Raw genomic sequence first — 11,001 nt, 5'->3', positions numbered from 1 at the left:
GTGGAGATTGAACTCAGGACCTTGCGCAGCATCACTGAGCTAAATGCCCAGCCCTAGGGTTGGGTTTGCAACAACGGAGCTTGGGGGCGGTGGCATCAGAGGAGGAAATGCGTTCGTCACCCTGCTGCTTTCTAGCTGTAGGTCGAGCCTTACTTGCCCAACTGTCACAGGGTGGGGTTTGGGGAGAGAGCGAAAGTGCCTGGCGCTCGGCCGGCGAAGTTCGCAGGGCGGTGAGTGCAGAGCTGTTCCCGCCTCAGAGCTGGGGCAGGGCGCAGGCAGAGGGCACCAGCGCAGGGCCCGCGAGTCCTGGGCTCTTTTGAGGACCAAACTGCGACCGCGACCGACCGCCAGACGCGGGCAGTGACTGTGGAGATGTTCGGGTCCCGCGGGTGCCGGGCTAGAATTTGCATAGCTGCTCCATTCCAGGTGTTGCTCTCGACTGCTGGGTGCGACCTGTCATTGAAAATCAGAACAAAACACAACTGCTTAGCTCATGGTAACGATCCCCATGCGCAACGAACACATCGAGACGGTTTTCTCTGTAATTCCCCAGCCAGGCTGGACACCGGATGCAAAGCAGGGTCGGCTTTCAGTGGCACCCAAATACCCTGACGCTGGGCATCCGGTGTGGCGGGGGGGGGGGGCGGTGTCTGAGCCCCAGCGTGGAAGGAGAAATCCCCTGAGTTATGGGCCGCATCCTTCTTCCAGCGGAGGAGGGCTGGGGTGGTCATCAGTCCAACCCCCACCCCCCACCCCCATGCAGAAGGCGAGGCCGAGGGGGAAGGGCTTGGCCAACGTCCACCTGCTGGCCTGGGCACGGGAGGGCTTGCCCACCCCTCTCACCTTTCAATTCCTCTTCCAGGCTAGGTTTTGGACTGCCCCCTGCTCCTCCTTCCCCTTCGCCTCCACCCGGCAGGAACAAACGGGAAATTTGAGTTTCCTCCGAGAGACTCTGGCTATAAAGGGGATTTCTCCAGGTGGACTCCCCAGGCTTCTGTTTGTGGGGTCCCAAGCGCTCCGGAAGCATCCGGAAACTGGGTGGGGGTGGAGGAGCAGGAAAGGCCCAGGCGTCCTGGGAAAGGTGAGTCAGGGAGTGGGGTGTCGGGTATGGCTTTTGGGGGAGTGGTTGAGGCCTGGCTGTCCCCCGACTCTTCAGCAAAAGCACTTTGGGAGGCTAAGGCATGAGGATTGCCAGTTGGAGCTCAACTGGGGCAAGTTAGACACTTAGAATCCTATCTCAAAAAAGAGCCGGGATGTAGCACAGTGTAGGTCCTGGGTTCACTCCTCAGTACTGAAAACAAAATGAACAAGAAAGTACTGGATTTGGGGGAACCCAGGGGGAGTCCCAGCTACTGGGAGTTGTGGGTGGCAAGAAAGAGGTGAAGGAGACAAAGAGGGGAGACAGGGAAGGAGACACGCAGAGAGAGAGAACCCGAACCCATTATTATGATTTGAACCCAGGGCCTTTGCACTGAGTTACATACCCACCCCTTTCTTTCTTTCTTTTTGGTACTGGGAATCGAACTCGGGTCCTTGCGCTTGCCCAGGAGGCGGCGAAACCACTGAGCTAAATCCCCAGCCCCCTTTCTAACTTTTTTAGGTTGAGACCCAGCCTTACTAAATTGCCCAGTGTGGGCTTCAATTTCGAATCCTCTCGCCTCAGCCTCCCCGAATCCTGGGATGACAGGTGTGTGTCATCGTCCCTGGCAACTCGCGTGACTGCCTGTGCCAATGGGGGTGGGGTAGGGAGAAAGGAAGGCGCGGCTGGGGATTTAGCTCAGGGGTTCCGGCGCCTGCCTCGCAAGCGCAAGGTCCTGAGTTCGATCTCTGGTACCAACAAAAAAAAAAAGAAAAGAGAAAAAGAAAAAAGAAATGAGGGTCGAGGAACCGAGGAGCCGAGGGGCTGGAAGGGAAAAGTGAGTCGGACCAGCCCAGGAGAAAGTTCCGGCGGTCACGGGGACCGGCGGGCGTGGCCGGGATCCCCGAGGGCCGTCCGGGTCCTCAGAGCGCAGCTTCCGGGGACGGGTAGGGGGCGGGGCTTCACGGGAGTTTAAAAGGCGCGCGCGGGGCGGAGCAGCGCACTTGTCGCCGGCCATGAGCTCGCGCCCTGACTTCTCCGCGGATCCCGAGGCCCCGTGGACGTCCGCGCCGCTCTCCCCGGCCTGCCGCCTGCTCCGCTGGGGCCTGGGCGCCGCGGCGCTGCTGGTGGCTGTGGCCGGGGGCGCAGCGATCGGCACCTGGGTGGTGGCTCCCTACCTCGCCGCGCCGGGCGCCAGCCCCGCGCCCAGCCGGGGGCTCCACCGGAGCTCCGCGTCGAGTGTCCAGCCGGGACCCACGGAGGTGAGACTCCTCGCCCCGGGCCCTTCTTCCCTGCGCCGGGGACCGGCCCCCGCCGGCCCGCTTTCTCCGCCCAGCTCTGGGGTGGGGGACTGCTCCCCCATCTGCACGCCGGGCTAGGGGAGGCGCGGTCCTGTGGTGCCACCTTTCAGGGCTCCAGAGCCCCACTGAGGACGCACCCCCCCCCCGCGTGCATCCAGTGCGCCGGACCCTGGACGCAGGGACCCCCTCGCCCCAGCTCGGGCGGCCGCCCCCTCCCCGGCTTCCTTGGCTAACTCCTTGGGAGCCTCCTTTTTTCCCGGGGACGTTGGGTGCCCCCTTCTCCGCACGGCCTCCAGGGGGCCCCATTCCTGGGGGCGGCGGGAAACCCCACTCTCTCATTCTGCTCCCTGCGCGCCGAGCTCCGGGCTGCCCCGGGGGGGGGGTGAGCGCGGGGGCCCCGTTCCGGAGATGAGGATGTGGGGTCCTCCCTCCCTCCCTGATCTCCTTTCCTTCTCTTCGCAGGAGCCGGAACTGACAGCCAGGTTGTTGGCCCGAAACGGTGAGCGTCAGGCCGGAGAGAGGGGCCTGCTGGGGGCGGAGAGGGGAGAGGGGCGGTCCGGGACCTTCCGACTCTGACCCCTAGCTGATCGCCGTCGCCCCCCTTTCCGACCTCTCCGGGTGTCGCCTGTTCCTTTCCCCACCTTGATTCGCTTAAGAGCCCTCCTGTGTCGGGGCTGAGGTCGCTCACCCCCCGGAATCCCAGCTCTCCTGCCCGCCTATCCCCTCTCTCCCCGCCCCCTCCCTCCCCCTCTCCTCCCCTTCCCCCCTCCCTCTCCCCGCCCCTCCCTTCTCCGTCTCCCCGCCCCTCCCCGCTCTCTCCCCTCCCCTCCTCTTTTTCCACACTGGGAAATGAACCCAGAGCCTTTGCACTGAGCGATATCTCCAGCCTTTTTTTGTTTTGTTTTGTTTTTTTAATTTTGAGACAGACGCCGATCGTGGTGGCCCACACCTGTCATCCCAGCACTGGGAAGGATGAGGCAGAAGGATCGCCGTGATTTCGAGGCCAGCCTGGGCCACAGAGCGAGACTCTGTCTCAAAAAACCAATCCCTAAATCGCTATCTTTGCCAGGCTGAGGGTGAACTGTGATCTTTCTGCCTCTGGCACCCAGAGTGCTGGGATTGCAGGGCTGCTCTGCCACAGCAGGTGGGTCGCTCCCAGTCTCATTCTTTTTCTTCTAGTTCTCCCCCCAGCCCCTCTCTTTTTTCTGGTATGGGGGACCAAACTCAGGACTTCGAGATTGCCACTGCCAAGTAGGCACGGCGCCACTGAGCCACACCCCGCCTTTCCTTTTCCATCACCTTCCCTCCTCCTCTCCCTCCTCCATCTGCCCCAGTCCCCCTCTCTCTCCCCTCCCCTGCCCCCTCCTCTCCCTCTTGGTACTGAGGATTGGACCTAGAGTCTTGGCTCTGAGCTACATCCCCAGCCCTTTACAATTTTTTTCTGAAAAATGTTTTTATGGGTACATGTTTGCAGTACATGAAGTAAACCCATTCTAATTCTCTTAACTTCCCTTAGCCCTCCACTTCCTCTCCCTCCCTTCATCTACAGATTCTCTTCCATTTGCAAAAGTTCTATCTCACAATTTCTTATGATCTTTTATTTTGCTCTTCATATTTTGGGCTTCTTGTATAAGAGAAATCATGCAATATTTAGGCTTGTGTGTTTGATTTATTTCACTTAACATTGTAGTCTCTAGGTGCATCCATTTTCCTACAAATGACTCAAGTTTATCCTTCTTTATGACAGAGTAGTACTCCATTGTGTGTATATGCCATGGTCGTACAAGGTGCTTCCAAGATATTGCTAATGTGAGTTGTGCTGCTATAAACATAGGTGTGGGGGCCAGGGATTTGGCTCAGTGGTTTCGTTCCCTGCTGCGCAAGTGCAAGGACCCAAGTTTGATCCCCGGTACTAAAAAAAACCAAAAAAACCCATAGGTGTGAATGTATCATTGTAATATGATGTCTTTTTTTTTTATTTGAGACAAAGTTTTGGTATGTAGTTCAGGCTGGCCTTGACTCACTACATAGTCCAGGCTGGCCTCAAACTCACAGCAATCCTCCTGGCTCAGCCTCCCAAGTGCTGGAATTACAGGCATATGCCACCATGCCCGGCTATGTCTGTCTTTATTTATTTTTTATTATATATTTACTTATTTTTGAGACAGTGTCTCATTATGTAGTTCAGGTTGGTCTTGAACTCACTATGTGGTCCAGGCTGGCCTCTAACTTGTGGTGATCCCCCTGCCTCAGCCTCCCAAGTGCTGGGATTATAGGCAATATGAAGTCTAACTCTTTTGAGAAGGTACCTAGAAGGAGGATAGCTGTGTCATATGGAATTTCTAGTTTTAGTTTTTTGAGTTATCTCCATACTGATTTCCATAGTGGTTGTACTAGTTTTTTATTTTTATCTTTTATTTTATTTTTTTCCAGTACTGGAGATCTAACTCAGGACCTTGCGCATGCCAGGCAGGCTCGGTGCTACTGAGCTAAATCCCTGGCCCTGGTTGTACTAGTTTATATGCCCTTCAACAATGTATAAAGTCCCCTGCCCCGCAGCCTTGCCAGCATCATCATTATTAGTAGTAGTAGTAGTAGTATAATTATTATTATTTTGTACCCAGGATCAAACTCAGGACCTTGCACTTTTGAGGCAGGTGTGGTGCCACTGAGCTAAATCCCTGGCCCTTTCTTTTGGTTTTTTGAGACAAGGTCTTGCTGTGTAGCCCAGGCTGGCCTTGAACTTGCAGCCTCCTGAGTGCTGGAATTACCATGTACCACTATGCCCGCCGGCTCTAGTTTTTTTGATGATAGCCATTCTTTCTGGTATAAAGATGGAATCCCTGTTATTTTAATTTGCATTTCTCCAGTGGCCAGAGATGTTGTCCATTTAAAAAAATGTATTTATTGTATATCTGAGAAGTGTCTATTCATTTCAGTTGCTCATTTTTTGGTTGGCTCTTTTATTTTTGGGGAGGACTAATATTTTTGAGTTTTTTATGTATCCTAGATATTAGTCTTCTCTAAGGAGTAGTTGGCTAAAATTTTTTTTCCCATTCTGTAAGTTGTCTCTTCACTCTGTTAGTTGTTTCCTTTGCTGTACAGAAGCTTTAAAATTTCATATAATCCCATTTTCTTATTTGGGTTTTTTCTTGTGCAACTGGGGCTCTCTTCAGGAAGTCCTTGCCTACGCTATGTCTTCAAGACTTTTTACCTATCTTATCTTCCAGCAGATTATGTGTTTTTGCTTTAATATTTAGGTCTTTGATCTATCTTAATTTTATTTTAGTGGGTCTAAGTTCAATCTTCTGCACGCGTTTAGCCAGTTTTCCCAGCACCATTTATTAAAGAGGCCATCTTTCCTCCAGTGTATGTTTTTGGCCTCTTAATCAAAGATCAGATGGCTGAATGTGGCTGGGGTTGTTTCTGCATCTTCTATTTTGGTTTTTTTTTGGTACCAGGGATCGAACTCAGGACCTTGTGTTTGGGAGGCAGGCGGCGGAACCACTGAGCTAAATCCCCGACCCTGCACCTTTTATTTTGATCTAGCAATCCATATGTCTGGTTTTGTGCCAGTACCATGGTGTTTCTTTTGTACTATTTATGTTATTTTTTTCATTTTTATTTCGAGACAAGGTCTTTTAAAAAACTTTTATTTTATTTTATACCATTTCCCCCCTCAAGTTCCCTCCCCTCCCTATGTACAAAAGCTTTGTTTCCATTTTTCCTTCTATTTTCACTTTTTTCTTGTTCCTTCCTTCCTTTCTCCCTCCCTCCTTGTTTCTTTTTTATCTTTTTTTTTTTTTGGTACCAGGGATGGAACTCCAGTCCTTGAGCTTGCGCAGCAGGCGCCGAAACCACTGAGCTAAATCCTCTGGCCCCCTTGTTTATTTTTAAAGTCACTGTAGTTTTGTAATCTAATTTGAAATCTGAGATTATGTTGCCTCCTGCTTTGCTCTTGTTACCCAGGATTGCTTTTGCTGTTTTTTGTTTTGTTTTGTTTTTAAATTTTGTGAAACAGGGTCTCACTATGTAGTTCATCCTGGCCTTGAACTCACTATGTAGCCCAGGCCAGCTGGCCTTGAACTCACAGCAATCCTCCTGCCTCAGCCTCTTGAGTGCTGGGATTATAGATGTGTGCCACCCCACCTGAACTCTTTGGGGATTTTATCATGAGTGGATGTTGGATTTTGTCAAAGGCTTTTTCTGTATCTCTTGAGATAATGTTGTGATTTTTGCTCTTGCTTCTGTTCATGTGGCGTATTACGTGTATTGATTTTCATGTGTTGGACCTTCCTTGCATTCCTGGGATGAAGCCTGCTTGGTGATGATGTATGACCTTTTTGATGATTTATTGCATTTTGTTTGCCCGTATCTTGTTGAGGATTTTTGCATCTATGTTCATTAGAGATTGGCCTTAGTTTTCTGTTTCAGTTGAGTCCTAATCTGGTTTTCACATCCTCAGAATTTTAAAAATTTCTTTTCCTGGCTGGGGATTTAGCTCAGTGGTTCCGCCGCCTGCCTCACAAGTGCAAGGACCTGAGTTCAAGCCCTGGTACCAAAAAAAAAAAAAAATTCTTTTCCTTCTATTTTCTCTTTTTTTCCCTTGTTCCTTCTTTCCTGTCTCCCTCCCTCCTTGTTCCCTTTCCTGGTTGAACATTTTCTGTCCATTTCCCAGTATCTATTATACATTTTAGTTCTTATTTCCACTTCTGGTTTCTCATACCAGAGAAACAATGTAGCATTTAAACATATGTGTCTGATTTATTTAACTTAAGAGTATGGTCTCAAGGTCCATCTTTTTAGCTATAAATGTCTCAAGCTCATCCTTCTTTATGGCAGAGTAGTACTCCATTGTATAACAAAAAACACCTCTTCTTTATCCACTTGGTTGACAGGCATTTGGGATGTTTCCAAGATTTAGCTATTATACACTGTGCTGCTCTAAACATGGGTGTGCATGTATTGCTGAGGTACGATGCTTTTAATTCTTCTGGGAAGATACCAAGAAGGAGAATAGCTGGGTCGAATGGAACCTCTAGTTTTAGTTTTTGAGAAATCTCCACACTGATTTCCACAGTGGTTGCACCAGTCTACACTCCCACCAGCAGTGGAGCAGGGTTCCTTTTTCCCCATAGCCCCACCAGCATTTGTTATTGGTTGATTTCTTGATAAAAGCTATTCTTTTGGGGGGATTGTTTCAATTTGCATCCCTCAAATGACTAGTGATGTTGAACATTTTTTCATATATTTATTTGCTGTTTCTACTTCTTCACCTGAGCAGTGTTTATTCATTTCAGATGTCAGTTTTTGGATTGGGTCTTTAAATTTGAGGAGCCTGATTTTTTGGGGGGGCGGGAGGCCTGATTTGTTTGAGTTCTTTATATATTCTAGATAGTAGTCCTTTGATGAATAGCTGGTAAAACAATTTTTTCCCACACAGCACTTTAAAAAAAATTTTTTTTGAGGTAGGGTCTTGCTAAGTTACTGAATTGTTTGGGCTCAGTGTAAATTTGCAACCCTCCTGCTTCAGCCTCTCAGAGTGCCGGGGTTACAGGCCTGCCCACACCGCCTGGCTTCTTCCCCGTGTTCTGAAACCTTCATACCCTCCCTTGTGCTCTCCTCCGCACAGCAGCCCTCCTTTCCCATTTCCTGCTCCCTACCCCACCCTCTCCTCCTTGACCTGTTTCCTTTCTTCTAAGAGTTTTCTTTGCCCCTGGACCCTACTCCCTCCGTTTTTCCAGTCCTTCCTCCTGCACTTTCTCCCTTCCTGCCTCCCCTCCCCCACTCCCTGCCTGGTCTCCCCGAGCCCCTCTTTCCCCTCCCCTCCCCTCTCCAGTGCTCTCCATTCAGTACTCCCTCTCCCCACCCCTCATTTCCCTATGGAGGAGCCCCCGACCTCCATCCCTGGGGACTGAACCCAGGGCCTCAACACTGAGCCTTGGTTATATTATTTTATTTATTTATTTATTTTTGGTCCCGGAGATTGAACTTGGGACCTTGTGCTTGTGAGGCAGGTGCCGGAACCACTGAGCCAAATCCCTGGCCCTCGCTTTTATTTTTTATTTGGGGACACAGTCTTACGAAGTTGCCCAGGCTGGGCTTGAACTTTAGATCCTCCTGCCTCAGCCTCCTAAAGCGCCCTCCTTTTCGGTGACCTTGTGATGTTCTACCTTCTAGAGCCCAGATGTTGCCCATCACCTCTTATTCCCTGCTGTCCCTTCCCTTCCTGATGGCTTCCTCCTCCCCTGCTGTCCTCTTTTCCCACTTAATGTGTCTCCTCTGCTTCCGCTGAGAGCCAGGCCACCCCAGGCACGCTCAGGTCTGCAGTGCTCCTCTCCTCCTCAGCAACTCCTTTCTTCTCTCCCTCCCGCAGTGACCCTGGGAAATGGGACCCTGAGCTGGTACAGCCATCAAGGGATAGCAGGTGTGCACCTGTCCCCGGGCCTGACCTACGATGAACACAGGCAGGAGCTGGTGGTGGCGAAGGCTGGACACTATCAAGTCTGTTTACACCTGGAACTGAGCCACGTGTTGCCGACCTCCAGGGACTCCGGCAAGGTCTCTCTGGCCCTACACCTGGAGCCGCCACAAGCTGAGGCCACCGCCCACCCTCTGGCCGTGGACCTTTCGCCCTACTCCTCACTCCCAGTCCAGGGTTCCCGCTGCCAGCCGCTGCAGATGGCCGACCTTCAGCGACTCAGTGTCCACCTCAGCGTCTACCTGCCCACCGGGGGCAGCAAGCACCAGGCCTGGCAGCTGGCCCAGCCCGCCACCCAACCCGCCACCAAGTTAGAACTCTTTCGACTGAGTGCCGACGTCCCAGACAGACGCCTGTCCACGTGATGCCTGGTGTGGGTGCTCCCCACTTGCTGTCCTTCCTTTCTTGAAGCCCCTCGGCTGCGACCTCACGGGCTGGGCAGGGGCCCCTGTGCTGACCGCCCCTTTTCCAGGACTCTCCCCACTACCACGTATTTATTCTGAGCCTGAGCTCAGAAAGTGTTCTTTATATTGATATATTGTATTGCCCTTCTATTTATTGACCCCTTGCTGTGTTCCAGTCCGGTGCTAGAGAATCACTGAAAAAACTAGACCCCAAATAAACATTTTTATTTATGTTAATGTATGAGGAACATACCCCCTGACCCCCTGTGTGAAGCTGTGTCTTGGGAGAAGTGTGCATCTGGCAAGTGAACATCCTTCATCTGAGAGTTAGTCATTCTTGCAGTTCACTGAGGACTTACTGATGATGGGCCAAGGTTTCTTTTTTCTTCTTCTTTTTTTCTCTTTTGCAGTGCTAGCCTGGAACCCAGGGCCTCATACATGTTAGGCAAGTGCTATGCCACTGAGCTACACCTCCAGGAAATTCTTGTTTTTAATTTTGAGACAAGGTGTTGTTAAGTCACTAAATTGCCCCAGCTGGGCTCGAACTTTTGACCCTGGCACCTCAGCCTCCCACAGTGCTGGGATGACAGGTGTGCGCCACTGTGCCTGGCTTTTATAGATTTTTTTTTCTTTTTCTGTTTTGGTACTGGAGATTGAACCCAGAACCTTGCACTTGAGAGGCAGGCAGAGGAACTACTGAGGTAAGTCCCCAGCCCTGTTTTTAAATTTTTTTCCTTAAATTCTTTTATTGGTACATTTTAGGTATATAATACATTTACATTTATCATTGGGAACTTGTACCTTTACATGATGTATCTTGGTTCTTATAATTTTTTTTTTTAACAACTGAACTTTTTTTTTTTTTGGTATCTGGAATCGAACTCAGGTCCTTGTGCTTGCGCAGCAGGAGGCGAAACCACTGAGCTAAATCCCCAGCCCCTTGCACTTACTTTTGGTACTGGGGATCAAACTCAGGACCTTCTGCTTTAGAGGCAGGTGGCGGAACCACTGAGCTAAATCCCCAGCCCTTGTGCCTGGTTTTTTAGCAGTTCTTTTTTTATTTTTTTAATAGTTTTGTTTTTGTTTTTGTTTTTTTTGTACTGGGGATCCAACTGGGGTCCTTGTGCTTGTGCAGCAGGCAGCAGAACCACTGAGCTAAATCCCCAGCCCTTAGCAGTTCTTTATGCACTCCTTAATCCAGTCATGTTGGTACCTAAAATTAATCGCGACAATATCAGATAATAAAATTTGTTGAGCTGGGTGCGGTGACACATGCCTATAAACCCAGCTACTCTGGAGGTTGACCGAAAGTCCCAGGCCAGCCTTGACAATGTAGTGAGACCCTGTCTCAAAATTAAAAAGGGCCAAGGATGTAGCTCAGTGGTTAAGCACTTGCCTGGCATGTGCAAGACCCTAACCCCCAGATTTGTTGAGCATGTACTATATGTCACCATGAGTTATTTCACTTGACAACCATGACCTTCCATTGTGGAGAGTTTATGACTTGTATTTTACCATTTCCCATGAAGGTACTTGAGGTTATTTACTTTAGTTGAGTTTCTATGTTGTAAATACTGTATAACAGTTCTGGGTCAGGTGACATCACGCTGGTATTTTGGAATTAGTGATGCTAAGACAATTTACAGGAATGGGATCAGGGCTAGGATTGGGGCTTGATTTACTCTGTTGATGTACCCCTTGTTGATTTACACAAACAGTGGAGGAAATGTGAATGTT

General features: G+C 50.3%; 1 protein-coding gene across 1 annotated transcript; it reads left to right on the top strand.

The window, feature by feature from the left end:
- Positions 1-2,068: 2,068 nt before the first annotated feature.
- Tnfsf9 (TNF superfamily member 9) lies at positions 2,069-9,516 on the top strand. Its single transcript, XM_004866065.3, has 3 exons — positions 2,069-2,340; positions 2,842-2,878; positions 8,756-9,516. The coding sequence occupies exons 1-3, from the start codon at positions 2,095-2,097 to the stop codon at positions 9,223-9,225; spliced, it is 753 nt and encodes a 250-aa protein (XP_004866122.1). The 5' UTR covers positions 2,069-2,094; the 3' UTR covers positions 9,226-9,516.
- Positions 9,517-11,001: the final 1,485 nt, after the last annotated feature.

Source organism: Heterocephalus glaber, unplaced genomic scaffold (assembly GCF_053883595.1).
Source record: "Heterocephalus glaber isolate CG9 unplaced genomic scaffold, H.glaber_assembly_v1.0 deba00001760, whole genome shotgun sequence".
Taxonomy (NCBI): Eukaryota; Metazoa; Chordata; class Mammalia; order Rodentia; family Bathyergidae; genus Heterocephalus; species Heterocephalus glaber.
Note: the sequence above shows the minus strand (reverse complement) of the source record. Positions and strands in the feature narration are given on the sequence as shown.